Source organism: Mycteria americana, chromosome 3 (assembly GCF_035582795.1).
Source record: "Mycteria americana isolate JAX WOST 10 ecotype Jacksonville Zoo and Gardens chromosome 3, USCA_MyAme_1.0, whole genome shotgun sequence".
Classification (NCBI taxonomy): domain Eukaryota; kingdom Metazoa; phylum Chordata; class Aves; order Ciconiiformes; family Ciconiidae; genus Mycteria; species Mycteria americana.
This window is the reverse complement of record NC_134367.1, coordinates 67875857-67903833: the sequence shown is the minus strand read 5'-3', so window position 1 is coordinate 67903833 and position 27977 is coordinate 67875857. Positions and strand designations below refer to the sequence as shown.

The 27977-nt window shown below is 37.6% G+C and overlaps 1 protein-coding gene across 3 annotated transcripts in view; it reads right to left on the bottom strand.

Moving 5' to 3' along the window:
• Positions 1–19640: 19640 nt before the first annotated feature.
• The window catches only part of VTA1 (vesicle trafficking 1), a 40990-nt gene continuing 32653 nt past the window's right edge, over positions 19641–27977 (bottom strand). The window contains exons 8-9 of one of the 3 annotated variants that reach the window (XM_075498855.1): positions 22052–22134; positions 21632–21767 (exon numbers count right to left, since the gene is read on the bottom strand). In XM_075498855.1, the coding sequence (XP_075354970.1) occupies positions 22076–22134 (59 nt within the window). In that variant the 3' untranslated portion in view covers positions 21632–21767; positions 22052–22075. Of the gene's footprint in view, positions 21768–22051; positions 22135–27977 lie in introns of all 3 variants that reach the window. The other 2 variants (XM_075498854.1, XM_075498853.1) reach the window with 2 other exon arrangements.

The window sequence follows — 27977 nt, the reverse complement described above, 5'->3', positions numbered from 1 at the left end:
AGGTACAAATGCTTTCTCCACCTGGTCCAGTCTCCCTTTCCCTCTGCCCTCCCAAAGCTTATTGTTTATGGTGAATGAAATCTCAGCCTTCAGGAAGGTTATTCCCTAAAAGAAGTAATGCATAGTCCAGACTGGGCTATTCTGACTCCTTTCCCCACAATGCTCCTAGGAATCTGGATGGTTTACTGAGTTGTCTCTCATGATCATACCCACTTTTTTAGCCTTAGCACAGCACCAGCTCACTAGATGCCAAGTGAGATCCCATCCCATCCTCCATGGGATTTCATCCACCTCCCTGGCTAACGTCTGCTGCTGCCACGCCATCAGGCAGGGGCTGTGACAAGGCTTAAATATTGACCTTACCTCTCCTTCTGATACTGAATCAGAGTTCCTCCTTCAGTTGGAATGCATACCGTTTAATCTTTCTCTCTACCAAGCGCCTTTGTAACATACTGGTTTTAGGTTTTTAACTGCATGCGGTAGTCCTGCCACATTTACTGAAAGCTGCATAAGGCCTTTAAGATTTTGGCTGTTGGACTTCACGATGGGATCTCAAGACAGCCTGAACTTTTGTGGTGGATCTGCCTGCAGTTCTTCCTTGAAGTAAGTGTACTGAACACCCCAACAAGACCTTCTACCTATACTGGCATACTCAGAACACAAACTAGAACCAGATGACTCGAAAGAGAGGTCTTTAGATCTGTTAGATAAATCAGACAAAAATCAAAGCATTTGAAAAGAGATTTTTCTCTGCTGCCTGCTCTTGTCTTTGAATGGCAAGACCTTTACTTAAGGCCTGATTTCTAGTCCAGCAATTTCCAGCAGCTTTCTGCACGGCTCTGAGCACTGCACTGTTCCCCCTTGGGTGTCTATGAAAACTACTTTCTTTTTATTATTTGTGTAGTCCCTGCTTTCCTCATAGTGCTCCCAGTATCCCATTTGCACTCTTTTTCACTCTTGCGTTGTGAACTTCTCCCTTGCTAAGCTTGCTTGCTTTTAGCAATGGTGCAATCTTCACTTACTTCCACAGGGTTTTCTGGGCTGAGACAGCCCTGACAAGACAAGAACGTAAGCTGCTTCCTTTTCTGCCTTCCAGCCACAGTTCCCTCAAGAAAACACACAGTACTAAGCACTCTTGGGAAATCAGAACACCTTTCTTATACACACGCATCTGTATGATCCAACAGTTCAGAATTATTTTTTTTTTTTTTTTAAATCTGAAAGCATTAATGGAACACTGTCCTTACTCTCTGCAGGTCTTTCCAGAGGTAATGGGATGACAGCCATGTGCATATAATCTTCCACTGTACATTTTAGAGATTAGAGTTATGGCTTTTGAAGGAAAGTCTGTATTACCCTTCCTTCTAGGCTAAACCTTTGGTATTGTCTTTCTCTTGAGTTTCATTTTCTTGGCTGTCGCTTCAGGCTAGTTTACTCACAGGAGAACTTCTAAAACTTTTCAACTTATTTCCAGAGTCCTTTTGTATTTTGTCAGAATGACAAATAAATTAGCACATGGTAACAGAAAATTTACTTGAATTTGTCCTGTCACTGTAGGAAATTATGCTCTTATTTTCCCTGTTATGAGATAAGATTCTGCCTTCTGTCCAGATGCTCTCTGCATGTATTTGTCAGCAGGACCCAAAGTTTACAACACAACCCTTGCCTTGGTATGAGCTACAGAATACATCTGAGTGCTGTATTGATGTGCGTTTCTATCTTATCTTTTACCAGCCAGATCAGCAAGAAACCTCCCTCCAACTTTAATTGGAAATACATTAATGATATAGCTAATGATAAACCAGAGAAATATCTCTGGTTTCCATTATGCAAAGCAGAGGCCTATGAATAGTCAGGGTTCCAGCTGAAGGACAGTGGGACCAACATGTAAACTCTTTAGAGACCACATGTGCACATTTGTCCGCTGAGCGGATATACACCTAATGAAATGAGTGGAATATTGCAAGGACGAGATATGGAGGCTTGTCTTTGTGGCCTTTTTGAGGACTATGACCTTGTAACACAAATAGTTCTCTCTACAGGAAATGCAACTACCATTTCAACTGAAGTTGAAAGATGCAGGGAGAAAATACCAGAATAAACATGATTCTTTTCTTGATAGGTACTGAATGCTGAACTTGTCAGAGCCAGTCACGGCGAGAATCACCAATAACGGCACTTGGCATTTATATCTGACATAGAACACTCATCAGTTAAGCTAAGATTTCAGTTCGTGAATGGGGTAGCAAACGGTTGTTTGTCTAGCTGCATTACAGCCCACAGCTAGAAAAGGCCACCTTTCCAAAAATCTGTTTACCCCTCTGTCCATAAAATTAAAAAAAAAATCCTTTGCCAATACATCAGTGTTCAGAATTAGAAATTAAGTTTTTAATTGTCTGCTAGAACAGCCCTAGGTGATAGACCATTTTTCATTTACGGACATCAGAGAGCCATATGAAACAATTTATAAAGTGCATTTCATCACTCAAGCAACAAGTTCTTAAAGGTGACAGTATTTCAGTTTTCAATAGATGCTATGCCAAATATAACTTTTGTCCTGCAAGTAGCTATCGTTCTCCTGTCCACATTTGAAGGCTTCCTTGACTTTTTTCTCCTAATTCCTCCCAGTCAATGCTTCTGACATCTCTGTTCCTTTCCCTATTGCACATGAGAATTTCAAAGCTGAGGCTTTCCAATCTGAAATATTTTTATACATGGTTTAGTAGTTTGCAGAGCACATTTCAAGATATGGGAAAGGAACTCAATTAACATATGTAGACATAATCCTGTTTTTGACAGAAGGTGGAAAGGGGCAGGGAGAGCACACACAGTGCTCCTTTTCATTAATTCATCTTGACTCATGCTGTCAATTTTAAGGAAGGACTTATTTTTCATGCCTAACCTACTATTTCCAGTTATTGTTTACAATTCTTTCATGTCAGAGCACTGCCGTTAATGAAACCATTTGTGTTTACTGCTTTCTACAGGTCCCTTGAAAATTGACATGTTATTTATCTTCTCTAGAACTAATATAATACTGATATACTAGTTATAAAGAACAGGCTGCAGTCCAAAGCCAGTTAAATTCAACTTTAGTTCAAAGGACAGCAAATAAAGGCTACCAGTGCAATGCTGTGCAACCAAGAAAGCGAGGCTCCACTGGAAAGTAAAGCATGTGTTTACACAGCCTTAACAGAAGGTCAGCTAAATGCAGCTGAGAACTGCACCACCTAGCAGAGATTTAGGCAGTTCCTTTGATTTTTGTGGTAAAATCCTCTATCTTCCTCACTTCTTCAGGTAACAAATTATAATTACAATTCAACTTTTCTCACTTTAAAAAAAAAACAACCTCTCTCTTTCTCTCTCTCTTTTGCACTAGAAACAACTACGTTCTATATCTAACAGGTATTCAGGTACCTCCTGCAGACTGGATACAGGTTCAGCAAAGTTTCCAGAATCAAGTTTAACTGCTGACGGGGAACATATCGTTACCTCGAACTGAAGATTAGAAATGTACTTCAGGAAAGTTCACCTCCCTAGGATAAAGTTCGCTTTGGTGGGTAACCTTTTCCAGCTGTATATAGAGACGCAAACTAAAAGTCAGGGAGGAAAACATTGTGCAGCTTGTCATGGGAGTATGCTGCATGAATTTTGCTAGAGTGGCTCATTTGGCTTCAGTGAATTTGAGTGGAATTTTGGCTGCATTGTGTTTGAAAATGGCATTTAGCTGTAGTGTATCTATATAAGGAAATTACATTTATTATAATTACTTCTTTAGGGCAAGTTCTACATTGGTATCAAAGTATGAAAGGTCATAAAGACTCTTCCTGCCCCAAGACAGTTCTTTTAAAATACCTTGTCTGAAGGGTAGGCAATTCATGTGAAAAATCTTACTTTTAAAGTACCTAAATATAAAAAGGAAACACTTTTTCCATTTCTGTTATAGGGATATACTAATGAAGTATAGCTGATGCTAAATACTTCTCTACATCTGATTTGTTAACAGGTTTTTTGCATGTACCCTTTGAAAAAAACAGAAAACATTTGGGCAAATTAAATTGTATTTGGTATGGCTCCAAAGGTGTTTCAGTGCACATCAGTTTCAAAATAGAACAATTATTGTATAGCAGTAAAAAAGGTCTTCAAAGGCATTTTGATCTCAGGAAAAAAGTAGAGCATGATCAGTAGCTACAGTTTCTGCACTAGTAGAAAATGCAGATTTAATGCATTAGAAATAGTGTTCCTAAAGTAAGCTCTTCCCCAGTAAAGGGCATCACCAAAATGCTTAAGTTGACAAAGGAGTAATTGAGGACACTGTTTACTTCACCATTCAGAGAAGCCTGTTTAACAGTCTAATTTAATGATTTAAGCATAATTTGATTACTTAAACAGTAATGTACAGAGACTAATATTTTAATAAACCCGGGTCCAGAAAGCACTTGTTGCAACCATCCGCAGTACTGATGGCAGCGAAGCACCCCAACACAGGCTTCCGTTCCTGTACTAGCACTCCTAACCTCAGGCCAGCAGGGATAACCAGCAACACTGAAATGCAAGCTGCCACAATTTTGCTGTTAGCAGTATTTAAGGTAACTTAGATATGGCTACTTTTGCTGCAGTAACGCTCTTCACTCGAAGTTAAACAGCCTTCAAAAATATGTCCTTGCTTTGCGCATGGAAACAAAGAGCTCCCTTTTGGCTTTATTAGTTGGTCTAAATATTCTGGATTTCAACAGCATGGGGAGTGTGAAAAGGATATTTACACTACCCAACTTTAAGCACTTAACATGCTTCCTTTCCCCTCCTCGTCTCCAGTGTCTGCCAGGTTTACATTTGCCACCGCTGTAGCACTTCTGTCTCGTCTAGGACAAAACACCGAAATGGCCTGTCACCTCTAGCTGTCTGATAAACAGCAAGGAAATAGGACTTAAATTCACATGACAGGTACTCAGATAATAATTTGTCATAAATTATAGCGTTATTATATTAGATATTAAACAGGGAAAATGTGTTTGTGTGTACAGAGCCATTTATCTACTTCAAGTCATCTACAGAGAAATACTTTAAGGATCAGGTTGTCATTTACTTCAATTTTTTTTCTCCACACACACTTACTTAAGATTATGATGCAAGATGACATCAACGGTTCTGGTGAAATAACAACTGAAGAGAGATGTCAGAGAATACCACTTGGTTTTCAACTATGCAGAGAATTTAGCTACAGCAAGCTATCAGTGTCATGAAAACTGTCACTGAGATGAGTGACAAGATCAAACCAGGAAGCTGCCTTTGGAATGGACAATGTTGGATTAGTAACTATGAAGACACCAGAGTTTATAAATATATCACTTTCCCTGGATTTCCTATACTTACAACTATAGTTCTCATAGACAATACATACCCAAAACTTCCTCACCTTGTTCTGAGAACTATAGGGTTATATGGAAGTTGCTGCCTGGAACAGCTCTCCACCTGCACAGATAGGTAATTTAAACGGAACTGGCATCTGTCTGGTATTTTGAAAACAGAGAAGTTTTAAATAGTACATATCAATGAAATGCAAAGGTTTTGCATCTCTATGGGCATTTTAGAATGGGATATGATGATTCTAAAGTTTTATTCTATACTGTATCATATTGTCATACATGGAATTATTAACCCTGCCCACTTGGATAGGAAGAAGAGCTGGAAATAGGAACAATGACAAAACCAAAACTTTTAATTCTTGATTGGTGAAAATGTGCAGTAAATTCCACGCAGCCCCATACTGTTCCTTCAGCAGAATAATTCACACTATGTCCTTACAGTTTATTCTTTTCTTGTACATGCAGTACGTTTAATACAGTCCTGCCTTATGACATGTCACTTCATATTTCACTATAGCTACTTCTCCCCAGTGAAGTCTTTAGTCATGGAAGAGAGAAACTGGAGGGCAATTGAAGCTCCTGCTTCTTTGGTGTGTTTGAAAATAAGTGTTACACTACCTGTGGTCATTCTCAGATTACGTTTCTGTGCATCTGCCTAGAATTTGTGTGTTAAAAAGGTGCAATTTTAATATTGACATTCCGGAGAGTTAGAAAGATTGATTCAGAAATTCCTTATTCACTTGGACAATACAATCATTACTATGCAGTTCATTTACTTGTTTACATCCCATTTGTCTGGTTTTCATTGTGATAACTTCCGCAGTGTGTGGCAGTACCAAGCCTTAATTTATAACACCTTGTTCAGTTGTTCTCAGTCTAGGAGTTGTGATTGCCAGGCCGAACACACAGCCAAAACGCAAACACCGGCATAATCATAGAATCACAGAATCGTTTAGGTTGGAAAAAGACCTTTGAGATCATCAAGTCCAACTGTTAATCTAGCACTGCCAAGTCCACCACCAAACTATGTCCCTAAGCACCTCCAGGGATGGTGACTCAACCACTTCCCTGGGCAGCCTGTTCCAATGCTCGGCAATCCCTTCAGTGAAGAAATTTTTTCCTAACTACCCAGTCTAAACCTCCCCTGGTTAGAAATTGGAAGAATGAGCACTAATGAAAAGAAAGGGTTGGTTTAGACTTTCTAGAATGACCACACTCGTTGAATTCCAGGCATGATTTATTTTCTCTTTCTAGCATTTGGATAATTCAAGTGCTGCATGGAACCAGCTGTGGGTCTCATGTGTAGTCCCTTAACGAAGCCGAGTGCTTAGATCTTCTTCTGTAAGATTTAGAGCCTGTGACAGGTTATGGAAAGTAGAATTTACCCAGATGTCCTCCCCTCAAATTACTTGGACAGAATACACTGTTTCCCAGTTTGTTTCCCTTCTTCACCACTGGTGTCATTTATACCCAAATTATTGCATTACTACACTTCAGGATCAAAGGTCCTGCATTTATACAAAATACATATTAGAACATAAATGTTTCTTCAAGTTTGGCAGAACTACAGGAAAAAAGCAGAAAAACACTGGAAGAGTGGATTAAAACAGAGAAGGCAGATTAGATCGTTCACTGGAGTGATCTATCACAGCGCTGGATACCAGCTCCAACCAGACAAGGAAAATGGGCACAGTCACTGCTCCATTAAAGCCAGAAGTCTGGTCAGACACAGAGGGAACGGTCTGAGTGGTACGTGACAGTCTCTGCCCCAACCACTGCCTCTCTCATGCCTGCACCAGCATCCCTGCACCAAGCATGCCAGCGAGGGATCCTAAGGAAACGCAGCTCTGAGTAACAGAATTTGTGCTGAAAATACCGTTTTCAATAGCACATTCTCATTGTGCATTTCAGGATTGTTGTTTATAAACTTATGAATAGCTTTTACTTTTACTGCCAGCTATCTTTGCAGAAAAGCAGAGAGATTGGTTGGGGAAGTTAGAACCCCTCCAACACTTACGTTCCTTATGGATGACCAAGGAACAGCCACAGTGGTGATCCCTCTTTTCTGGAGATGGATTAATTTAATCTTTTGTACACCAATGGCACGTTCCTTTGGGAAGACAGTAAAATATATTAGAACTTTATCATGAATACATTTTTATGATTAATAAATTGTATCAGGTGAAGTAAGAAGCACTTGATTGTTGAACCTTTTATGATTTTTGTTCCCCTCAATAGCAACTTGTGCTACAGAAAATAGAAAACATGCTTAATAGAAGAAGGGCCACCAGTTGAATGAGACTCATAAGAATTTACTAGTAAAAAACCAATAAAAATTAGAACTCACAAAATCACAGAATTGTATAGATTGGGAAAGACCTTTAAGATCATCGAGTCCAACCGTAAACCTAACACTACCAAGCCCACCACTACACCATGTCCCTAAGCACCTCATCCAAACGTCCTTTAAATACCTCCAGGGATGGCGACTCAACCACTTCCCTGGGCAGCCTGTTCCAATGCTTGATAACCCTTTCAGTGAAGTAAAATTTCCTAATATCCAGTCTAAACCTCCCCTGGCGCAACTTGAGGCCATTTCCTCTTGTCCTATCACTTGTTACCTGGGAGAAGAGACCAACCCCCACCTCTCTACAGCCTCCTTTCAGGTAGTTGTAGAGAGCGATAAGGTCTCCCCTCAGCCTCCTTTTCTCCAGGCTAAACAACTCTAAGCATTATAATAGAAATCCATCACTGAATCAAAGTAAAAGCTAAATTCCTTTTTCTTTGGTGCCAGCCCCATGTTAGAGATGGTACATAAAGTAAGCAATCAAATATAAAAATGCACAGCTCTCCCTTAGAAGTTCAGATCCATTAGGAAGGTAGGAAAGTCAAAACTCTGTCTGATCCTCTTCTTTTCACGGCTCCTAGTTTTGCCAAGGAAGGAGTACACAATATTTATTGACTCCAAATAGGCAAGAGTAGGAAGTCTAATTAGTCTGCAAAGAGATGGTTATTCCTTTGTAGTCTAATTGACACCAGATATACTTCGACACATTAATACTCCCATTTTTAAAAGAAGAAGGGTGCTTTGTAAAACTCTGGCGTGCTTACATCCTGTTTCTTTCGTAATGCATCGTACCATGGTCAGAAGTACTGCTCTTGGATACCAATCAGAGCAGCTTCCAAGACAAAATTAACACATACTTAAATCTTATTTTGTTTTCGGAATGGCACTCCTATTTCAAAGAAATTAGTTAGAACTAAAGGAAAAAAACTTGTTGAATAGATAAATCCCCCATACAGAAAACTGGCAGCTGTTATGCAGGGTAATGACAGCTAGTGATGCGAAGCTGAGGGATGCTGTTTGACAGAGTGGTCTGCTTCCCACCCTCCTGTCTGGCTTCATCTGGCTTTGTACCCTAAGGTTTTGTTGTCCAAGAATCTTCCAAAAGACAAAGCAAAACTTGATCAAAATGGAGTCTGCACTGCAAAATACTCACGCCTTGTCCCCCCTAAACTAGTCTTGGTTCACTGGATTGTAATTTTGGCAAATCTAGTCAAGTTTCACATCCAAAACTGTAATTAGAGAAAATAAACAGATATGTATCCTGTTCAAAAATAATATGCTCAAAATTATAATGGAAAGAACAACTGAAAAAAAAGTATTTGCCAATGTGGAATAAGGCTATATATAAAAAAATCATATGAAGTGATGTAATTTTCTCCTTCCAGTTTACAAATTGTCTTGTATAAAATGCTCAAGAAAAATATATTCAAGATTATCTGTAAGGAGAAAAAAAATCATCTTTGTTTAGTCTGCTGACTGTTAGGAGAGTTGGCAAGATACAGAAATAAGTGAATCCTTCCATCCAGAGCTAGGCTGCTTTGAACATGAACGCAGATCTAGAACAAAAAGTGAGAAGTTGTGGAAACATGTATCCCAGAAGAAAACATAAGGAAATCCTACAGCATGCCAACAATGTCATGGCAGAGGCAGAAAACTCCACTCTCCAGGAGTGCCCACATGGGGGTATGCCAGCTGATAATTACAACTTCCATTCCCAAGGAAATTGTGGAAGTGGCAAATACTATAAAGGTAGGAAGCAAAATATCTGAACAAATGTGACACACAAAAGCCTTCTCATAACATGCACAGAGTTCTTTTTATACCATGTGCTCTATAGATACCAGACCCTGGTATCGCAAAGCAAATGGACAAAATCATGATAGCCATTGATGACATTTAGTCTGTATGTTTTGAACCTGTGTTAAAAAACTTTAGGAGCACCATTCAGTAGCTAAAATCTTCAGAACAAGTTAAGCCCTAAACCTCTGAACTGATTCTTAAAGAGTATTTTTCTGTTTTAATCATCTTTGCTTCCACTTAGGGCAATCTGGATGTAAGTTCCCCAGCATCCTCAAATTATCCGCCCCCCATCACCCCTGGAAGTTTTCCCCACTTCTCCTTTACATGCTCTGCAATCACATGTCACCAAAGAGTATCTCTCCCTTCTCCAAGAACCTACTGTTCCTGTAGCAATTATACAGATTACTGGAAATCATGCTTGCAGCAATAAAATAGCATACCAATGTATAAGCATGCTCCATCTCAGGAGAACAAAGCAAGCCATTTGCCAGCAACTCCTGTAATTTTTACAACATAATGTTAACAAAAAAAAGAGCTACTGACAAGTCTAAAGTATCTGAAATTACTGTTGCCACATTGCAGGGGTGGGATTGGGTACCTTTTAAACTGTTTATGCGATTTGTTCAGGACTCATAGCAACTCCAGGAAACAACAAGCTGGCTGCATGCGTGAAACAGTAATTGAAAGCAGTCAGAGAGAGGTAAACCGAAAAAAAAAAGAATGCTTTTTTTTTGCACATAAATATTCATATTGCATAATCTTCTCTGCACAGAATTCCACATACTTACGGAAAATTCTGATTTTGTCCCCAGGAAAGTGCTAATTTCATCATTTTAGTGAAAGATCTCTATGGCTCTAGATTCCTTCTCCCATAAGCAGAAAACCTGACATCTAGACACTAAATTAGATATGATAGAATCAGACATTATGAAGCTGGAGACCAATGTTCATATGCTGAATTTTATTAGCTTTCTTTTCATGTAGAATCTGACCAGGTCATTGTCTTGTCTCCCTGCCTGTTTTGATGACACTAATCAAAATGTGAGGTGCTGGGGAAGGGAACCACTGAAGAAATTTATTTGCATTCAACAGCTGAATGCTTGCAACAGATTCCAGGATTTAGTGTGATCATGAAGCGTGCTGGCTTGTTTGCAAATGCCATAACGCAAGTTATGAACCTTCATTTGGTGGCAAGTGTAGCATTTAAAGAAATATCAGATAAAAATGAATGTGCTATGCTAACTTTTAAAGCCACCCTTCCCAACTGTGCAGTATGTTTAAATGTCTGAGGCAAAATACAAATTTGCATCAACATTTCCCAAACTTTTTACTTTGCCTCTATCTGGTCTAAAATACAATTTAACATACAATAGTAGTTAGTTGAGCACTTTAACTTAGTAAAACTCTGGATACAAAATGTCTGTGCAAATCTCTCTCATTCTGGACAATCAAATGAATCTATGGTGTAATCCACTATGAAAAATAGTGAATTTTGCTGGGGAAGTTTCCTCTCCCACTTCTAGCCTCTCTTACATTTTACTATTTTGAGACTTCAACTACATAAACCCTCTGGTTTCAATTATATCTAGCCAGAGACAAATATTAATTACATTAAAAACTATAATTTCATTTACACTTACAAGAGTTAAGCACATACTCATCTTATGAAGATGTCCACATCGAATAAAAATAGAAGCTTACAGGATTGAAAGCAGAAATAGCATACGTGTCCCCAAACCCCCCCACTGCAATAAAGATGTAGGCAGTTCAATTTTCAACATTTGTTTTACTTTAGAATCTGGGTCCATTTTTCTTTCTTCCATCCACTTCTGTGTGGAAATTTTTGTGTGGAATGCGCTTTCCAAATAAAGTCCTTTTACTGGGCACTGCCCAGAGCATAGCTGGAAAGAAGGATAAAGACGAATATCCACCGTAAATTTTCAATTATTTTGTATTTTGCATGTGCATTAACTTTATAATTTACATTGCATCTTCATCAACAATATCTTCTACGGTCATTTTAGTGATGAAAAGGTGTCTTAAAAACTTGTATGAAAGAGATTAGTTACCTATAACTAATTCCTTCTAAGATATATTACCTACAGATATAGCAGCATTAGCTAGCAAATTCTGTTTTCAACCGTCTCCATCCACTCCTTTACAATGGCACATTTCCAGCAGCATCTGCCCCATTGTCATCCATGGTTCTATCTCTTGCCTGTCTACTGAGCCAGTCTACTGAGAGGACCTCCACACCAATTGCCAATTGCTTGTAGACACAGACAAGAGGACAACCAGAATAAACCTTTCCTATGAACAGAAAAAGATAAAGCCAATACAGCATTCATGTAGCCTCAGTTCTGTGAACAGGCTTATGGATGAAGACAGACAATGGTTTCAAGTGAAACTTTGATACCCATTTTTAGAAAAAACTTATGGTGAATCCTCAAAGTAGCCTACTCCTCAAAGGATGTAGAACATCAGGTTTGTACCCTAGAAATTGACTCTTTCCTACTCTCCTGACCAGATGGATAGCTAGCAGAAAAAGCACTTTTTTACAGGAGACACAATAGCCCTTGGTCAAAAGGCTGTTAAATCAAAAATACAAAGACAAGATTAAGTCACAGTAAGGATCTTGGCTTTCAATAAAAGGAAAGGCCATCACCAAATGCTTCAAACATAGTAGGAGAGAATATTCAGAAAACTGCAGCTACAACCACCAGCTGCACCGTGGCTTCTGTATTCAATGCTTGAGGCACTTGATCCATTGACTGACTCCCAAGAAAGTGAAGAGGACCACCCTCTGCAACTATGAAGAGGACTCTAATCTGGAATGGGCCTGATCAGGTCTGATTTAATTGAGAAATACGAACCACTGTAGAGGACAACTGTGATATTGTTCACTTAAAACTCGAAAATATATTCATGTTTTTGAGGTTTAAGACTAGCCTATGATATATTCATTTTTGATGACAAGAAATAGTTGTAAATTTCCTTTCTCCTAGACATATTCTGAACCTGATTCTATTAGCAAGTCTAATGAGGTAATGGAAGTCTCATGGGAGGAGTTCTAAAACAGAAACAAAAGAACAAGAGTTCAAATGTAGTGAAGAAAAACTGTTTCATAATTTTGAGCATGTCTGAGGTTACCAGCTGTCAAACACTGGAGATAAATGGCATCTAAAATAACATTAGGTCAAAGAGGCCAGTCATAGTACACAGAGGATGAACAATTTGGATTGCATTCCACAAAAAGATCTCCAAACAATTCCTTTATAGCTAGAATGTGTAACATCAGAGTTCATATCGGTACCTCCATGGAGGTTCCTATATGGAGTCTGCAGGAAGTTGCCTCTGTGGGATTTAGGAGACTGAGGGAAAGAGATCATAGCATATACAACAGATTTACTATTTTGTAAAGTGAAGGGAGGTCCCCTAGAGACAAAATGTATCAAGTAGTTATCCTTATCAAAATGGCAACCTCACTGTACAGGTGCTAAACATAGTTTCCTTCAAAGGACGATTTCTTATTGCAGGATAAATTTTCTTCAGGAATCAAGAGACACACAGTAGACATTAATGCCTGTGCTCTGATATCCTCCTGCGAGGCCCAGGGAGTTGTATGACAATAGCTTTGCGCTACTAACATATCTGAATCCCAGAAGAAATTATTTAGTGAGTCTTCAAATGTTATCAAATTGTCAAGTGGTTGACAGTCTTCTACTGTAAACAAAGCCACTCAGTTCTTGTTTGTTCACTCTTTAAAGGCTGCAGTAGACATGGTGGCTACTGCGTTTGGTCACATGAACAAAACAAGCCTCTTCTGCAGTCTTTTGTACTTTTTGTCAAAGTTCCTAGATATTTTAGTATAATGTCAAATATTTTGAACTTGCCACCCAGTGACTGCCAGTCAGCAAGACCTTTGTTTTGGAGTGATGATGGAGGAACCTACCAAGATGTAGACTGATTCAACATATGATCCTCGCAAAGTACTTCTGCCGGTTGCTTGCCAAAATCTCAAGAAACTACTTTAAATCAAAGTCTTAATAGACAAAGAATTTCAGAAAAATGGCTGATACTCTCAGGTCTTCTCTAGAGCGCCCTACAAAGAGAAAGCCTCTTCAGTCTCTAAAAACATTATGTCTGGAAAACCCAAGGTTCCCACCCTGTGTTTTGCATTTCCCTTTTCTAAAGGCTTGAAAGTGAAAGAGCTTTCAAGTTGGGAGGCATAAACAGATGTTTTCTATTGGGAGCTCTTGAGTCCTTACATTTTGCATAGCTGAGGACTAAAAAGACAAGGAAGTTGACTGAAGATCAAGAAATTTCCAGACAGGAGACTAAGAGAATACTAGTCATTGAGAGTGAACGCTTGTAGAAAGTCATCTTATTTTTAATCTAAGACTGGAGCTGTGTGAACCAAGGGAAAAAAAAAGTGGGCTTTTCTGAGGCTTGTCCTGAAGATTTGCACAGTGCACACATATTTGTGGCAGCATCTGTGTCTACAGTGACTGGAAAAACTGATCAAAGTAGTCAAAAGAGGCAAGATGATCTTTTCAAAGATGAACTGTGACAGAGGAAGAAGTTGTGGAATTCCAGTACACAGTAATCTTGACGGGTATTTCCATTATCAGAAACTGAAGAAACTGCAGGTGCTAGAAATGTAGTAGCAAGGTGTTTAGCATACTCCAATGTGCTTAGGTTCAAAGAGCTTAGTGATTTGACCAAATACACATGGATCTGTAAATCTGACATATACAGGTAGAAACATTTACAAACAGATTACTTCACAGAAAGCTGACTGAACAGTACCAGCAAATATTACATAGTTACTATGAAAAGTGGCTGTAGAAAGAAACTTTCACATTTTACACTGTTTGTAGCTCACTTGAGCTTCAGCAGGGACAACTGCTAAGTACTCCAAAGAATCTGTGGGAAAAATATATCACCTAAAGCTGTGTGGTAAAGGGAAGAAAGCTTCACTAGTGTTCACAATGCTCTCTTCAAAAGAGAGCTGAATGTTCTGCTTTAGGTAGGTGGTTGAGAGTGAACAAGAATAGAAGGTGCCCTCTTTCATGACCACCTGCAGTACATATGGCAGGGCTTGTACTGTGGGGCTTCTGCACGTTCCTGCAGGTGTTGCTGAGAATAAAAATTTCTTAGCTAACAGGAGCTGTGTTTAGATATATCTGTACCATAAAATATACTGATAGGGCCTTCAAAGGAGTACTGTCTTTTTCTGCAAGTCCAGTGCAATTAGGTTCAGTAAGATTTATCTTTATTATTTTGTATAAAGTACAAATAAAACCTCAGCATTTCCCAACAGAAAACATAAATGGAAAAAAGTCAAGACTTCTCAAAATCTGTCAGTATAAATTACAAGGTTAGAACCCCCACACTGGAGAACTAACGCCATATCACACTTGGATCCATTAAAGCCATTGCAATTGTTCTAGCTATATTTTACTGAACAACAAGCAAAGCTTTCTACCCGAACACAGCAAACACTTAGGTACATGAGTACTCTTATTGCCTCAATAGGACCATTCACATGGGTGAAGTTACTTAGGCAAGTAAGTGTAGGATAAAGACCAGATGCGTGTAAAGCTTCTATTATCAAAGGGCTGCTGAGCTGAAGTGCAGTGGTCATGAGTACCTGCATGCCTATTTTACAACCACACATTTAATATTGACATTGAATAAAGTATTTTTCCCAAGACTATGCTGATACACTCGATTGCCCTCAGCACAAAAGAAATATTTGGTGTTTTTTACAATGGCTTATAGGGATTTTAGTATGGGCTAGTTCCTGCAAAGCTGTGTTCACACCAAGAGACATGGCCTTTATTTTGAGCAGTGCCGTATATCTTGACAATATGCGATACATCTAAATCTTCGATAAGCTTTTCTTATTGCAAGTTTAAAAGGTGTCTGCATTCAGAAACATGAAGACTGTGGATATTCTTCCACAGTCACAAGCAAACATATACTAGGTATTGAATTCATACAATGCATAAAAATCTCTTCATTCTGCCCCTCACTCACTATTATTCACAAAATGCTTACAATGCATCATAACAAACATTAGACCTAATAAAGACAAAATGATGTGTTACTGAAAGACACTGGGAGAAATCTGGTCATCACAATGTCTCAGGTCCTGCAACACCTTTTTTTACAGTAACATTTCCAGGTATTTTGGAATCATTACTCAAGGCTGAACAGAAGCTAGAAAAACCTTACCAAATACTCACTGACTGAAAAACTGAAATTTTAACTCTAGAACCACTTCAGTCTTGCAATCCAATCCATAAATTTATCAAGATGTCTTAAAATAAATTAATGCTTTGTCCCTAATGCCTTAAGCCATTCCTTAACTAGAGTTAATCTTTTTTCAATAGATAAGATTTTCATCATCTCAGTATCCCTTCTTTGCATCTCTTACTAGTAAATAACTTTCATCAACAATGATCAGAATCAAAGCCAGTACTGTAAGTGACAGTTTACTTACTCTATACTGAAACAATCTCATCCAATGCATCCTAAATTCGCATTAGCCTGCTGAACTAGGTGAGGCTGATCAGAATTACTACAGCTTCCAGTATCCTAATTTTTATTAAAAAATATTCTCATTGGAACCCAAGTGAGTGACTTTGTATTTTGTGCTTTCAGTTTCACTACATTCTAGTCCTTCAGTCAAAGTCACAGAATTTTTCCCAGTTCTCTGCAGTACTTGCAATACCTCCCAACTTCATCCCATCCACAAATTACATGTGACTTAGATGGTGACCTCAACCTAAGTCATACTACTGCCAAAGAGCCTCTGAAGCTCAGAAGAGAAGTACAATCACTACGTTTTTCTCCATAGCACATACCAGGTAAAACGCAGACCTGTTAATCTTCCCGAGAACTACCCAAGAATGTCTAAACATGTGGGCTATCACTCATACTTAGCATTGTATTCAACCACAACAACCTCCCCACTAGATATGGGAACACCACAGAATAAACACAGACAGTGAAAAAGGGGAGGCAAATCAAAACAGGAATGAAAGCACAAAATCAGGAGATAGCATTTTAAGGACAAACATGGATCTCTGTAGTTCTCTGCAGATACCATGCAGTTATTTATGCAGTTTCCTAAGTTTTCCAAAAGGGCCACATCAAATCAATTTTAATTATTTAACAAATATGACATATTTAATGAGTGCAAAGGTTCCAAGGATAAGATTTGCTCCTCTCCATTTTCAGAATGCTGTCATCTTATATTTTTTTCTTCTTTCCTTTTAGATCTAGACTTAGTCTCTGCTATCATTTCCTCAACTAGGTTAACTTTCTCTTGTGCTATAACTCACATTTTTCCCAGTCTGAGGTAAAAAAAAGTGGGGTTTTTTTGTCATTCTAGTGCTCATCCTCCCCACCTCTTCTATCTTCCTGTAATCTTTTGCCTTAAGCTCAAGCTTCTTTCTAATCTCTTTCAGGGTTCTAAAGGAATCAGCCAACAACTCTAACCTCACTCCAGTCCCTGCCCTGCTCCCATCCCATGTGGGATTGTAAGTATTTCTTCCATTTTCTTCCGCAATCATTTCTGTGCCCCCTCCCATCCTGTAGAGAGTGCAATTTCTTTTTCTCCCCTGGCATATGTCTCCACTCTCAAGTTTGTTTTCAATGCTCTTATTTACAAAGTTCCTATTCTGAGATCATTTAGGGCATTACATTCAGAACGATCTCCATGATCAGACTGTTCCAATACTCTTGTAAGGCAAAAAGAGCTCTGCTGGCAACATAATATTCTTTTCTTGCTGATAGTGAAATATCTAATGCAAAATTCATGTTTTCTCCAGTTCTTGTTACTACAGTTGTGCACTGAAAGGTGGCGATGCCATAAGAAAAAAGCATTGCTCCTTTTCCTAACAAACTTGGTTAAAATTCTAACATTTAAAAATAGGTACTCTGAGGTGATTGTGAAGAACAGTTGCTGTCAGTGTCAGGATGCACTGCTGGTTTAGAAACTTAGCATCAAACTTCAAGTTGTCCTAATCCAGATATCCAGGCTCAGGCTCTAATTCCATAAACTGCACAACAAAGGACATTTTAAAAGAAAGCAAGAACTATACTTTATAAGCAAGGGCACTTCCCAATCTCAATCAGAACAGTACCACAAAGACTTTACAATAACAGAAACTATCTTTGATCTTTTGTAAATCTAACTTCCTCCAAATTTGTATTCTCATTCTTTTTGTACCAGGCTCCTGTTTTACTGTTGACATGAAAAAGGCGAAAATCAAAGGTCATTCATTTGGAATACTGCACAATTAAAAGCTAACTTTTGGCACTATACTAGTACATTTAAAGTTTAGCACTAAGAATAACATTTGTCAGCAGTATCTATGTATTTGTATCTGACATTTCCCCAATACTTGTAAACAAGGTACTAATTATGGTTTTTTGGAAGGCATTCTTATAGCCCACCACTGAATTTACATGCATTATATTATAAATGCACAGACACATGTTTGCACACCACCCCCCACCCTCCCAATCCTACTTCAGACAGTAAGTTTCTCTGTTGTTGATTTCTTGTGGCTAAGTATTACATAGCATGAAATACTACAATTACAATCACATTCTGGAATATGATCACACTTAAGTCTGTGGCTCTGAAACTTCACTTACAAAGGACATAATTAAAAATTCCACCTGAAATGACTGCAACAATTTGAAAAGAACACCTCCAGTATTAGTAAATTCAATTAGTGCACATTTGAAAAAAATCTCCACCATTTCATAAACAATGACCTGCTCAGCAAAACACTTTTCAAAGACTTTTGTAGGAATCCTGAAGTATAATATGGAACTTCCCCTGCAGAGAGGTGAAAGTATAAAGAACTGCAAAAACATTAAGTAACACCAAAAACCTTTTAAGTAACAAACAAACAAACAGATTTACTAGAATTCTAGCTTATATAAGTAGCAAAACTGAACACAGAATATGTGACAGAAAACGTTTCTTTCTCCTTTCTTAAGCAAGATTGAGAAGACAGGGAACTTGCAATCCAAAGAAAAAAGGCTAGCAAGTATATAGGCGGCAATCATACTGAAGAAGAGAGAATTGTCGGCTGTAGCATGCAACAAAAACGGCACTCTCCTTTATTTAATACCGTACCCGTACATGTTGGGAATTGGTTTAAGAGGAGCTATGGGTTGATACTTTACCATTCAGAGTGGCTGTAAAATGAATCAGTCAACACTTAAAGCTCACACAATATTTAACAATGGGGCCATAAATTCCAGTGCCTACCACAAAGTCCAATTTGGAATAATTACAGGCTACCTACCTACATTCTCCTGACATGTTCAAATAGGTACACTTTTTGAATTTTTCTGCAACATTGGTTTGTACTTTTGGGCTATCTGCCACATTTAAAGCTGTCCCAGAGGCTATACTTAATGGAATTGAAACGTTTTGCTATAATTTACTTTAGGCATCAGTTTGGATGATAAATACATCATTTTGAGTCTGTTGCATCAAATGTTAGCAGCTTAAAGATGTGGCTTCAAACATGGTTTGATGGGCTGTTACAAAACTTCTCAATTAAAAAATAAATGCAAAATAATTTTATGCAAAATAAAACTCAATATGCTAATTCAGGTGTTGCAGTCTGAACGTTGGTATTAGGATATGTTTGGTTTTACAGAATTCATGAGAATTTTCTATGACAAATCTTCTAAACGCTAATTTATTTTCAGGAAGAATGTCCTGATAGCTTCTCTAAGAAATTCTTAAACTTTTGTATTAGCATTTTCATCTCCATTCCCCTCAGAGACACTTACTTTAATTTCTTTCTAGGCAGAAGAAGGTTACATATTTGTAAATGATAACTCAAAAAAATTGCTTATGGCTTTTTCACTGCTTATTGCTTTTTCACTGATGATTCCCTGGTCTCCTAGAGGAACCTAGAGGTTCAACATAATCATGGCCAACAGACAATCTTTTATAGACTTTAAGAAATACTTAAATTGTCGTTTGCAACCTTCTTAGTTATGTATTTCCATTTCATATAATTATATCATAATAATACCAATTTTAAATTGTATCAATTTTATTATTTTAAAATAATATCAATTATAACATAATAATATCAATTTTAATTGAAAAGCCTCACATTAATACAGTATTATATCATAGCTTGCTTATTTTTTCCACGTAAAAGCCCTGAAGTTCTTTTAATTATTTTATAAATAGAAACAGGAAAACTGACTTTCCTCCTTAAAGTGCTGGGGACTGAAGCTGGTATTAGTAAATAGTGGTATGATCCCCAAATGAAAGCAACTTCTGATTTTTTATAGCAATTCAATATAGATATTTCTACATGGATCAATGTTCTGCATCCTTCTTTCAACTGAAAAGCAGGTTTTCCAATCATAATGTAACACCACAATAATATAGGTGGAATAATTTACAGTAATTCAGTTTGATACTGAAGTGAGGGTTCTATCTTGCATGAAGCACTGTACAAAACACAGGCTTATTGCCCAGGTCTGTACAGCATTACTGCCAAAAAGTTTCAGACTGATTTATTCTAAATTTCCCAAAACAATTAAAATCTAATCCAAATCACTGTCCAGATTAGCATGCTATCCCATATCAGAAAGCAACACAAACAATACCAGAGATTTTATCTATTAAATCTCAGTCAACTAAAATACTTAAGCATACATTTACAGGTTTCATACTACCCTTTTCAAACCTGCTGTCAAAGAGTCTACACTCTTAAAAGGATATGACCAGCTAAACTTTAATGCATGCTTACGTTTGATTTTCCTTTCCTCATCTTTTTGCTTTGCATATCAGACTTCTTTCAGTCACTGCAAAGCAGTGCAGCTATAAAGAATACGTGGATTTGATCTGGCAGCTTGGAAAGAAAGACGGGTCAGATAATATGTCATTAAAATTACTACATAAATCAGACGTGCTTTATGGTGTACTCAACTATTATGTCACGTTCGTTAAAAGGCTACTTTTTCTTTCTTTTAAACAGCATGGATGGATTTTTAACAATCAAGAGCTCTGTAGTAGCAAGGCCAGACCTCATAAAGACTCAAAATTCAGTTTCCAAGATATTTTAATTAAATCCCAAGTCCAAAAGGTCTCCACAACAAAGCAGACAGGAAGAATATTAGCTGGAAATATGAAGCTCTATGACACTAATACCAGAGATGAACCTATACTGCTTTAATGGCTGAAAAACAGGCCTTCTTTTCAGCCTCTTAAAAAGATGGAAAAGCTATGAAATAAATCTCCCTAAAAGTTCACCTTGTTTAGAATCTCTGCCTCTGGTTTCAGGATCGTCTCTGATAAATATTAGTACTTTCTCTTAATTACCCATACATATACAAAATTGTAAGTGTTCACACAAAAGGAGCAAGAACCAGTAATCAAGAAAACATGTAGCAGTCCGTACAGTTGTGGGGGATTGGGTTGGAACACCAAAATTACACTCTCTGAAGTATCAAGAGATGTTTTTTCCAGCATGTTTTAAAATGAAATACAAATGTCCTCAAGTCTCTCTCAACTTTGACTTATGCCTCCGATAATACCCAAATAATTTATGTATAGAAAAAAGGCCTTCCCATTGTGGATCTGTCAAGCCTTCTAACATGCTCTCATTTCAGAAGGCAAGCGCTAATCTTAGTTACCATTTTAAAGCTATTATACTTACTATATAATTGTTTGAAATAATAAAATCGGAGTAAGAATTTTAACAGAACATTCTTATGCTCAAATTTTTTACAGATTCAGCATTTTCCCATTCTGATAATCTAAATATTGCAAGAGGAATTCTAACTCTTGAGCAGTGTTTACAGTACTTTCTTCAGTATTTTGCTTACATTGAGCCACTGCATTCATATGTTTCTAGCTCCACTGTTTGTAAAATGAAAACAGAGATTCCTACTGTACCATTAATTGCTAATCTGACACTGAAACAGTGATTTCATTGTCATGGGTGATGGGATTGAGAACTTCTGTATAACTCCACTCCGCTAACAGGTACAGTAATAAGCTGTTAGTTCTTTAGGCAAAACACATGAATCTGTCGGATAAAGGCTTCATTCTCTGCCCGTAATCAGTAACTTGAGGGCCTTCTGTAGATTCTGCACAGCAGTGCTCACATCTTCATATTGCAAAGCACTGCCAGCATATTTGCAGTATTTCTGAGCTCTGGCAAAGTCCTCTGGTGTCAAACGGACTTCCCCTGCAAAAACATAAGTATTACAAAGTTACTATAAAAGAAATCTGACTGAGGCTTCCTTTCACGTGATTTCTGTGTTTTACTTATATTTGCAGTAGTATTATGAAAACCGGGCTAATGTTTGTGGTAATTTTACAAAGACCAAGCTACAGTTTTTCTTCTGTTCATTTTTCTTTCCATTCCTATAATGCTTAACTTCTTTGCTGCTGACATTTGAAAAATATAAGAGGACCTCTCTAAACACTGGTATTTGAATGACCCAGTGCCTTTCAAAAGTAAGTCAATACCTTTGAGAAAGATCTGCTCTTCATCTAAGGCAGCAAAGGAGAGCTTTTTAACGACAATGAGTTAGCTGTAATCATATTACAACCTGCAAGAAACAAGGACAGTGTTTTTTGTGTTTACAGTATAATTACTTTGCTCTCTTCTTCAGGAATAATACATAGTTAGAAACTGTTCCTTCTCAACAGGAATAACTTTTCAAAATGTAGAAGCATTTCTCACTGGCATGTTTTTGCACATTTTATATTTCTGTTTTCTCCAAGTAATGTTTATGTTTCCAATTTTATGTAAGATGACTGAAAACAAGATTGATCTCATTAAATGTGCCCATTTTTGTAATACCGGAGAACACTAGCAAAAAATATTCTTGTAATACAGTATAAAACAATTACCTGTTATTTATTAATCAGAGTATTTTCTTGACATAAGTTAAGACATTGGGAATTCTGTAATGCTCATACACGTGCATTCAGTCTTCTGGAAAGCATACTATGGACTTATGCCCTAACTGGCAGAGGATTTAATATGCGAATAGAATCACTGATGTGAGCGTAAAACAAAGCACAGTTATGTTACTGTCCCTCCTTCCACCCACAAATTCACTGGAAGTTTTAAGGCTAATCCCATGCCACTCCAGTAACGTATGGATAAACTATAAAACCATTACTTATGTTCTTTCAGAACAACTTAACTTGTAAAAGACTGATTTTTATGGACACAGATAAATAATTATATGCAATACTAAAGAATTACGTATTTATTTAATAGGTTTCCCACGCAGCATCTTATAAGCAATGAACAGATCTCACAGATTAAAGAAAAAATGCATTTTAAAATGCACCACAGATTTTATATAAAATTGGTTAAACAAAGATTTAGCTAAGCACAGCTTTCTAATTTTAAGCAAGGACATGAATATACTTAAATGTATTTTTTATGGTACAATTTCAGTTAGCTGGATCCCTTTCTTTCAAAATAAAACTGTTGTTTGCAATACTGTGAGAACGTTTACTAAAGAATCTCAGTTCTTATCAGAAAATGTCTATTATATTTGCTTTTCCTTTCCCCAATCTTATTATTTAAGAACAGCTTTTGAACAAATAAAACGGAAAACCTGGGAATATTAAAAACTAGACTGGTCTGCTGGTTTTCAAAACAGCCCTACCTCAATAAAAAGCAGAAGGGTAAGTGCTCTTAAGATTAATTTTATCAATTTTTACAATATACTCTAGAAGTCTAATTTTCCCTTCAATAAATAAATATAACCACAAAGTAACTGTTGAATATTGAGGCACATGACAACTTGGTGGGCTCATTATCATTGCAATATATATTAGTTTACTGCTGAATAAATGAAGCCACATTAAATCTCTTAATACGTACACATGTGAGTAAATACATGTGAGGGAGTGCATAAACACAGGCACACACTCAGATTATTTTGTAACCTAAATAAAGTCACAGACTAAAAGCAGCTGGGGTCAATCCGCGACCACATTACTGAACATCTTTAAGAAATTAAAAAGACCAAGTTCCCCTCAAAGTGGCTTTATGCTATGATGCCAAAAGAAACTACAAAATCATTCTTTAAAAAGTGGCCAAGGCATCAGTCCAGTATTCAACTAATTTATTGGAAGGAAGCCTAAATTCACCAGTCTAATCTTATTTTTACAGTTTAAGCTCTATTAATGTTTTGCTGGCATAAAGCCTTATTTATTATGAAATCTACTTCAGATGCTATTATGACATAACTTAAGGGAAAAAAGTTAACCATTTTAAATTTATAAACCAAAGTTTACACAGTAAGGGTGTTGATCTTTTGATGTGCTCAGTGGCCTCAGCTCCTACTGAAGTCAGCACTCACAATGGACAAGCCGAATAGAAATAAATAAAACAGCTCTGTGTTCTTAAGTTTTCAAAATAATGTGAAACTTAACTATAATGTCTGTACTTACATCAAAGGTATATCCACAAAAGTTAGTAACTGACTTCAATTTACATATTCTAAGAGTTAAGCAGCTTTGGAGACAAGGAAAACAGCTTTGCAGAGAAAGACCTGAGGTCCTGGTGGACACCAGTTTGTCCACAAGCCAACAATCTGCCCTTGCAGCAAAGAGGGCTAATGGCATCCTGGGCTGCATTAGGAGTGCTGCCAGCAGGTGGAGGGAGGTGATCCTTCCCCTTTATTCAGCGCTAGTGAGGCCACACCTGGAGTACTGTGGCCTATTCTGGGTTCCTCAGTACAAGAGAAAGACTGACATCCTGGAGAGAGTCCGGTGAAGGGCCGCAAAGATGATGAAGGGACTGAAGCACCTCTCACATGAGGAGAGGCTGAGAGAGCTGGGACTGCTCATTCTGGAGAAGAGAAGGCTCAGGGAGGATCTCATCAATGTATATAAATACCTGAAGGGGGGGTGCATAGAGGATGGAGCCAGGTTCTTTTCAGTGGTGCCCAGTGACAGGACCAGAGGTGATGGGCACAAACTGAAACACAGGAGGGTCCTGTCTGAACATGAGGAAATTCTTTTTACTGTGAGGGTGACCGAGTACTGGCACAAACTAGCCAGAGAGGTTGTGGGGTCTCCATCCTTGGAGAGATTCAAAAGCTGTCTTTTGAATTAACAGTGACATTTTTTCCCAAAATTCTTCCTTCACTGCTGCAAAATTAACCATGGGGAGAGTGCAGGGGCAGGGGGAGACACAAAGGACATGGTCCTGAGCAACCCGTTTTACAGGACCCTTGCTTGAGCAAGAGGGGTTGGACCAGATGACCTCCAGAGGTCCCTTCCAACCTCAGCCATCCTGATTCTGAGCTCTAAAAAAGCCCAACAACACTGAGATGGGAAAAGTATACTGTATTTATTGTGAAACAAACCTGCTTCTGTGTTAATCTGAAATTATTAGCACAGTAGTTACATTTATTACTGAAACATGACAGACATATGGAATCCGTAACTAATGTCAACAAGCATGACTCTCTCAGTTTTAGAGGAACAAAAAGCGAAACCCAAAAGGTGATTTGACTAGAGATGCTGAAAATCATGTTGGGGAAAAAAAACAGTTTTAGAATGAAAATAATTTGTATTTTACATGATGTATCTGCTTCTCCCTGGTATCCTTTTCTATCCATCAGATGTCTTCCCTTTCTATGAAGTTGCCCAAATACAAGGCAGCTGATTTAAGAACATTTTAATAATGCAACTTGGTGTAAAAACAGTGATTGCAAAGGTAACTGAAATGATTTTTGAAACAAGATGCTTTTTTTTCCCATTAAGGCACTTAAGATATTCGAAATATAAATCCTCAAAGATTTCTTCTTAAGATCATGAAAACACATAAAATATCAAATTATTATTTCTACTTTGTGTGTAGAAAATCAAACATTATTATACACACAACTAGAATGGACAAATGGTTTCTCTATACTACGCCACCTGTGGAAGGGAGCATGTGGTAATGTAAGAAGATTTTATAAAAAGTCTGTGTAGCACAATCATGAATGCATTTAGTGTTAGCAAAATCTAGGAGTAATAAATTTTTTAAGCAAACTACACCAGAGAAGTGCTTGCACACATTATACAAAGTTGCTGTGTAGCTCTACATTCTGTTGTCAGAGACATTAACCAATGTTTAATTACATAAGCTTTGACACTTTCAAAAGTCAATGTTAAACTCCGAAACCTGTTTCCACAGGACAGGACAATTATTGAAGGATTCATGCTGACCAAAATCAAAGGAATACTGTTACTTTAACTTAATTTTCTTTTGATAAAATATTCCACTCTTCTCCACCAAAAGTTTCTCTCCCACCATAGCATTAATCAAATTGCTTCTCCCATGTTATGGGAAGGAAAGAAAATATGTAATTTATTTTAAAAATATACATTTGATCTTACTACCAGAAAGAGTCTTGCAGGAATATGTGGAATATCCTGTTTGGCTATGCCTATACTAGTATATTCAACAGTGCCAGGGAATGCTTCTCAGCACTCAAACTTGACTGTCTACACTGTCAAACTGCTGGAACAGATTCCAGTATGGTTTTGGCCCATGCAAACTAGCACTTTCCCAAACAATTCCTGGGCATGACTTGTGGTTAGAGCAGGCTAGAGACCATTCAATATTGGCAGCCTTCACAAACTACCTTGTTTAGAAGGTTTAAAAGTTTAATAGTATGGATGTGAGTGGTTCTGTGCCAGCTGTTCTCAGTGTCAAATATTTACAGGCATGTTTAATTTATTAGTATAGACACAGACATTGTGTCTAAATTGTGGAACAAGTGTACTTTGCACTGTGCTAACTCTATGGATCTACTGGAGGGCAACACTGATCCCTCCTTCCGTCCAAAGGAAACTTCAGTTTCATAGGAATGGTACATACCAAAGTCTAACCTCAATAGGCAGCCAGGATCTAGCCTGAATATATATATATTGCAACTCAGGAACTGGGGAGGGCTCCTGGGTCCCACAGTTTAGTACGTTCATTGTGAGATACAGGCATTTCTAAATCTACTTACTTACAGGTCAGGGAACGAGGCTACTGTGGAACAGAGTACTGTCGGCATAAAAAGGACTCCTCAGCAGCATGAGGAGAAGAATGGTATCTGCCGTTACTGTTACACGTACAGCTGAAGGGAGGATGCTTTGGGTCATGATCAGGCATGCATGACAAGATGGTGACAGGCAAGGACAAACACTTTCCATTGCTCTCAAGCTTCTCAATTCTATGCATGCAAACAAAACTGTTACTGTATCTCTGCTGACTGACATATCCCTTATGCTCTCTCAAACTCCTGCATAACTGACAGCATATTTTCTAGGTTTTCCCAACCAAGGATCTGTATGAGCTGGATCACCTCTTCAGGTGCACTTTTGCAAAACTCGCTCATAAGAATGTAACACTTTAAGCTGTTACAAGACCCAAATTTGTAGTGACACAACAGATGTGCAGAGGAGGAATGCAGGCATGCAAATACTCAGGTTAGATCAAGTTAGAGATTCATCACTGTGCTTACAAGGGTCTTAATCTCTTAATTACAGGACAGTAGTTATTAAGATACCCTGCAATTGTGAGAATTCATAATTAACTCAATTCCTTTTTATTTGTATTTATGTACTTATTAAATCAGGTTATCACAGGTAAGAGGTTAGAGGGAGCAATGCACTGATACTATCCAGATATCGAATAATGGAACTTCTAATACTTAATGAAGAATTGAAGTTTAAATCAAAATTATGACATTTTTGACAACTAGAATTAAACATTCAAAGGAAGAAACAATGATGACTGAAATTTTCAGAGTAATTATCCAAAAACTTAATAGAATGACTGTCTAGACGATCACGATAAGCTGCTTAAATATGAAAGCTTCGCTGCCAAACGACACAAAATTTGCTTTCCAACTAGCAGTTACTATGGTAAAGCTTAAGTAAAGCCTTCAGCTGTTTTGGTTAAGGAGCTACCAAAATCCTAAAACTCAAAAACTATCACCAAGTTTAAATGGTTCAGCTACAGGTCTGATGTATTGTTTTCAATAAAACGAGTTAACTGTCAACATGAGACATTACAGTAATGTGCCAGACAAACAATTGGATGTGCCTTTTGTTCTTCAAGAGAATACTAAAGGTTAATGTGTATCTATCAAAGATAAATTTTGTTATTTTTATCCTTTTAAGACATCTTCTACAAAAATGGCTTCCTAATGTTAAGATGGATACATCCTTAAGCATTCTTATGACAGCAGTCTAAAATCAAGCTAAACACTGAATTCCTATCATAGCGTTCCATTGAATCAAAAATGCTGTTTCAGTAAAGCTAGTATTTTAACAAAGACACCCTCTTCAACAGCATAATAAACTACAATATCTAACTAAATATTTGTAAGTTACAATATACAAGAATATACTTATCTAAACTTGTAGTCATAACAGG